This window comes from Beta vulgaris, chromosome 2 (genome assembly GCF_026745355.1).
Source record: "Beta vulgaris subsp. vulgaris cultivar EL10 chromosome 2, EL10.2, whole genome shotgun sequence".
Lineage (NCBI taxonomy): Eukaryota > Viridiplantae > Streptophyta > Magnoliopsida > Caryophyllales > Amaranthaceae > Beta > Beta vulgaris.
This window is the reverse complement of record NC_079203.1, coordinates 39,390,010-39,396,009: the sequence shown is the minus strand read 5'-3', so window position 1 is coordinate 39,396,009 and position 6,000 is coordinate 39,390,010. Positions and strand designations below refer to the sequence as shown.

General features: G+C 38.1%; 1 protein-coding gene across 1 annotated transcript; it reads right to left on the bottom strand.

Annotated features, from left to right (window-relative positions):
- Nucleotides 1-520: 520 nt before the first annotated feature.
- Nucleotides 521-3,184, bottom strand: LOC104886687 (leucine-rich repeat extensin-like protein 4). The gene has a single exon (XM_010671160.4). The coding sequence runs from the start codon at nucleotides 3,089-3,091 to the stop codon at nucleotides 572-574; it is 2,520 nt and encodes an 839-aa protein (XP_010669462.1). The 5' UTR covers nucleotides 3,092-3,184; the 3' UTR covers nucleotides 521-571.
- Between the last annotated feature and the right edge of the window lie 2,816 nt (nucleotides 3,185-6,000).

Below are 6,000 nucleotides of genomic sequence, written 5' to 3'. Positions count from 1 at the left end.
TCGTACTAGAAGGACATTAAAGTGCTTCCACAGTTCCACTCCATTAAAAGAGCAAAATAATGGGCAGACAATATAAATCTTGAAGCACGAGGTACGATCAAAAGCAATAAAAGTTGACAGAAATAATTAACATTACAACATCATGAAAAAAAAATTAAGAGATTCTTTTTTCTCTAAGTTGAAATATAATACAAAATTGTTATAGCTGTCAAATGATCAACTTGTATATGTATATTGCTGTATAATATAACACAAAAACAAATTTAAACGAATCTATGGAGTATATATTATTGCTAATTAGAGCACAACCTTTAAAGTCACAAAAAAAAAAAAAAAAAATCACAAACGTATATTTGACATGCCAGGTCTTCTAAACTCCGTCAACAATTTAAAGAATCTGTCAACTTGTTTTTTTTGGAATTTCCTGACTTCTTTTGATGGATTTGTTAAGACAAAAGGTGATTGATGAACCCCCATGAAACCAATGAACAAATAAAAACATTACAAAAGATGATGATGATGATGAAGAAGCCAGTTTAAAACCATATATTATATATAATATATAATTAAATCAGTAACCGGGGTAGATAGGAGGAGGAGGAGAACCATAGGATACACCGTAAACGGGTGGCATAGGGGTGTTGTCATAAGCCGGCGTTGGTGGTGAGTGCTCATGTCCTGGAGTGCAGTCAGCTTTACTTGGAGGAGGTGGTGGTAGGTAGGATGATGTTGGTGGGGTGTAGTGAATTGGGCTTGGTGATGAGTATGCTGGAGGCGGCGAGGAGTAGTATTCGGGTGTTGGTGGTGGTGAAGACGACGAATATTGGTGGTGAGATGGTGGTGGTGTTGAATACTCAGGGGTTGATGGTGGAGTGTATGATGCTGGTGGAGATGGTGGAGTGTAGTAATTTGGGCTTGGAGAGTAGTATGATGGAGTTGGTGGAGTTTTGTAATCAGGTGATGGTGAGTAGTATGATGGAGGTGTTGGAGATTTGTAATCAGGCGATGGAGAGTAGTATGACGGGGTTGGGGGTGTTTTGTAATCAGGTGATGGAGAGTATGATGATGGAGCTGGAGGAGTTTTGTAATCAGGTGATGGAGAGTAGTATGATGGAGTTGGGGGAGTTTTATAATCAGGTGATGGAGAGTAGGATGATGGAGTTGGTGGGGTTTTGTAATTTGGTGAAGGGGAGTAGTATGACGGAGTTGGAGGAGTATTGTAAGCAGGTGATGGAGTGTATGATGGAGTTGGCGGACTCTTGTAATCAGGTGATGGAGAGTAGTATGACGGAGTTGGGGGAGTATTATAAACAGGTGATGGAGTGTATGATGGAGTTGGCGGGCTCTTGTAATCAGGTGATGGAGTGTAGTATGATGGAGTTGGGGGGGTATTGTAAATAGGTGATGGAGTGTATGATGGATTTGGAGGACTGTTGTAATCAGGTGATGGAGAGTAGTATGACGGAGTTGGGGGAGTATTGTAAACAGGTGATGGAGTGTATGATGGAGTTGACGGGCTCTTGTAATCAGGTGATGGAGTGTAGTATGATGGAGTTGGGGGAGTGTTGTAATCAGGTGATGGAGTGTAGTATGACGGAGTTGGGGGAGTATTGTAAACAGGTGATGGAGTGTATGACGGAGTTGCAGGAGTGTTGTAATCAGGTGATGGAGAGTATGGAGTTGTCGGGGTTTGGGGTGAAGAGTATGATGGTGATGGTGAATATGTGCCTGATGAGGCTCCCCCGCTATAAGCAGGTGGAGAATAAGAATAAGAATAAGTAGGCTTTTTGGCACATCCATAGTAGCTACAATCCACTGGCTTAGCCAACGGAGACGAACATTCATGCTCGGACCTCTGATCCTTCTTACCCGGGATACAATTTCTTGAGCCATTGGATACCTTCTCACCACCAGACAAGGCGGCACACGATGGCGCCTCGCCTGTAAAGTAGTTGTAAGAGTAAGTGAAGTTTTGTAGGCTTGGAAGCTGGCAAATAGCGTCTGGGATAACACCAGTAAATCTGTTGTGAGCCACATCTAGTTGCTCAACACTAACCATTCCACTGATGGTTGATGGTAAAGAGCCAGCTAAGTTGTTATAGCTAACATCAAATACTGTAACATATTTCAAATTACCAATTTCCTCTGGCAAACAACCAGTAAGATTATTATTCAAAAGAACAAGCTCATATAAAGTGTACCCCATTTTGCCAATGCTTGAAGGAATGCACCCTCCTAGATCATTATTCGCCATAACCAAAACCGAAACAGGAGAATTTCCCATATTCTTAGGAATTCCATATCTGAAACGGTTGTTGTTGAGGAAGAGGGCGTCGAGTGGTTTATCGAAAATGGCTGGAGGAATTGGCCCCTCGAAATCGTTGAACCGAATGTCCAAATATTTCAGAGAGGGTAGACCAAGAAGAGCCGGGGGAAATTTCCCTACAAAACGGTTGTTACTTACATCAAGCTCATACAATAGTTTCATAGAGCAAAAGGCTTTTGGGATAGTCCCACAAAACCTGTTAGTGTTAATGTGAAACACGGCGAGATCGGTTAATAAACCGAGCTCGCTAGGGAGGTACCCGGCTATGTCAGCGTGGTTAAGGTCCACGCTGGCAACAACCCGGGGAGGGGTGTAATTATAATCATAAGGGTCAGAAGTAGTAGTACTAGTATTATTTGTTGGTAAAACGGCACAAAAAATGCCGTTATACGAACAAACATCAGGACCCACCCAATTTCCTGTGAAATTGGATGGGTCTGATAGCATGGCATTTTTCCATGCTTGAAGACCAATGTAGGCTTTACGAAGCCTATCATTCTCAAATTGGTAGCTAGGATCAACTTTTACGCCTTCGGGACCATCCGACTCCATTGATTTTAACATGGACTCGGGTGATTCCGGAGCCTCTGTGGGCTCGGGTGATTCAGCACTCTTCTTGGTTTTGAACCATCCTTTGTGTAGACCATTGTCGTTGTTGTTGTCGTCGTCGTTACCATGGCCACGAGCCAAGGATGGGTGTAAGAGAGAAAATGTAATGAGAGATAGCAGAAGGAGGTTAGAGAAAATGCGAGGAGGAAGAGTCATTTTGATATGAGGAGGGAACAAAGGATGAGCACAAATGCTCAAATATAACTTGAAAAGTTTATGGAAGAAGTGGATCTTGTCTATGATATATGCTTCAACTTGGTATTTGTTGACGTGTTTAATATAATGTTTTACTGCGTTACCAGTAAGTTCATTATTTTAATTTATTATATAGTTTTGAAATTGTTCTAATTAAAAGCTATTATTTATTGTGCTGGTGGCCTGACACATACATTAAATTTTGTGCTGGTAGACTATTTATGTAAAATCTATTATTAGTGATAAATATTTGAAAATTAAAAAATAATTTATAGGAAAAAAATTGAGAAAAAAGAGAGGAAAAAAATATATAAGTGGGTGAGCTGTAAACAGGGACAATATACATTGGATGTCTGTTTTGATTGAATATGAAGTTAGTGAGTTCCCGTGTGGGGCCATACTCGGAGATGCAGGCATCGGCTTTAATTTTGAATATTTGTTTAATTTTTGGAAATTTTGATTTCTTGAATTTTGTTCTTTTGCATTTGGCTAGGTAAAAAACAAACTAATTGGACAATATAATAAGGCTTAGCTGTGATCATTTCTTAGATAACGAATCCACCACCGAAAAACTGGTAGCTAGCACCGAAACATGTGCCATTTGTTTTATGATACTCCTTCTGTTTTTAATTATTTGCTACATTAGTATGTTATGAATTTTAATTTTTATGAAAATTAACTGGTAGAAATAAAAAAGTTGGAGGATTATGTAAAATGTGGCTTAAGGAAAAAAAAAAAGTACCATATAATTTGAAACATTTAAAAAGATTTTCATAGCAAGTAAATCGTTACGAAAAGTGTGTGAAAAGGTATACTTTTGGTCTTTTTTTGGGTTGTAGAGCAACAATTTTGACAATAAGTTTTGATCAATATAAAATTAGCTATTATATACTCCATCCGTCTTATAATATAGTGATTGTTTCTCTTTTTTTGAGGTCAAACTTTAAAATTTTTGACCAGATATTCTCGTTAATATATACAAAAAAATATACTCATGTGACATGTAGGATGTGTTAGTTTCGCCTCAATGTGTACTTTCATAATGTCAACTTCTTATATTTTTTATTCAAACGAAATTGAATATATTGAAGGACAAAGTTATATCTTGGAGATTGTGCAAAAAGCAAACGAACACTATATTATGGGACAGAGGGAGTATAACTTTGTTGATTTTGTTATGATATGTAAATTAACAATGATTAACTTTTTTGCAATATTCTTTTCAACTATTTTTGCTTGAGTGAACTTACTAGAACTTAGTAGACCGTATTTTGTGAGTGTGTCAAATCTTATTTTTGTTGATTCGAACTTATCTGAACTTATTAGATAATATTTGAACTTATCTTAACTTATTTTTTCTTATAAGGAATGAAAATAAGTTGAACAAATGATTAAAAAAAAAGAAAATAAGTTGAACCAAAAAAGGCATTTATAATATTATTAGCAAGTAATGAAGGATAGCCACAATAAAAATATTTAATTGTGTACGTAGCAAATGGACAAATGAAGTAATTCTTATTATTTGTTTACAATAATAATTTCAATAAACTCCAACGAAATTAACTTCGACGAGTTTTTAAAAGTTGCTATAAGGTTTGATACAATCCAATGAATTCCAATAAGTGTCAATATACGTACTAGAAGTTTCGATAAGTTCAGATAATAAAGGAAAAAGGTGTTCTCTTAAATTTCTAGCATATTTATTTTCTTACCTTAGCGGTAAATTTCATGAAGTACAATTAATATGGTTGCACTATTTTGGCATGGTATAATTATTATATAAAAATAGCAGCTAGGCAATAGGAGAAGAAAAAGGTTAATTGGCTAGAACAGCACAACCTTGGGCTCAAGTGTAAGGAATATCACAACCTTAAACGGGTGCAAAGCATAACACCAACTTAAACACGTGGTGCAGAAAATAGCATAAATGGCACCGGAGCACAGATATTCCACCGGAGCTAGGGAATCTCCATTATTTTAAGGGTTAATTGGCAAAGAACAACACAACCTTTGGCTCAAATGCAAGGAACAACACAACCATTATTTTAATAAACACATCATTCCTTAACCTCCACCACACTAAATTTATCCTGTACACTACATCACCACGACCTTCTTCCCTAGCCCACAACACTACAGAGCCACCACCGCCCTCAATACCATCATCTTCCTTCACCACACCGAACACCACCTCCACTCCAGCAATGTCATCCTCTGCCCCAAACACTGCAGCACCACCACACCAAACACCATCTCCACCACAACCTCGCATTACTCCTAACACACAAGAGCGGGCGCTCCGTACTAATTCACCACAAAACAGAAGAGTTCCAGAAAGTTTGAGCGACCATGGCGCGACCTCGAAGCAGACGCTCATCAAACCAACCTTTTTACAAACAGCACATGGAGTGGTCTTTGGTGAATCAACAGTGAATATTGAGCTAGGAGAAACTGATATCAGCCTCCACAATTGTTACACGTTAATTATTGATGATAATATAAGTAAATCCAGCGACTTGATTTCGATATTGGCACTGATGCAATTTGTTGATGATGTGAAGATATGTGGTGCGTCAAACAGGGAAGAAAATCGCAAAATGAGGAAGTAGCACAACAACGAAGAAGAGTAAAGAGGAGATCAATTTTTTTTTAGATTGAAGTTAGAAGTTGGCTAAAACAACACAACCTTTGGCTCAAGTGCAAGGAACAACATAACCTTAACCGGAGATTCCCTAGCTCCGGTAGAATCTTCGTGCTTCACTGCTATTTATGCTATTTTCTGCACCACGTATTTAAGTTGGTGCTACGCATTGCACCCGCTTAAGATTATGTTCCTTGTACTTGAGCCAAAGATTGTGCTGTTCCAGCAA

Bases quoted from the DNA above. Each gene is read 5' to 3' on its own strand.
- LOC104886687 (XM_010671160.4), bottom strand. From the start codon at position 3,091: ATGACTCTTCCTCCTCGCATTTTCTCTAACCTCCTTCTGCTATCTCTC.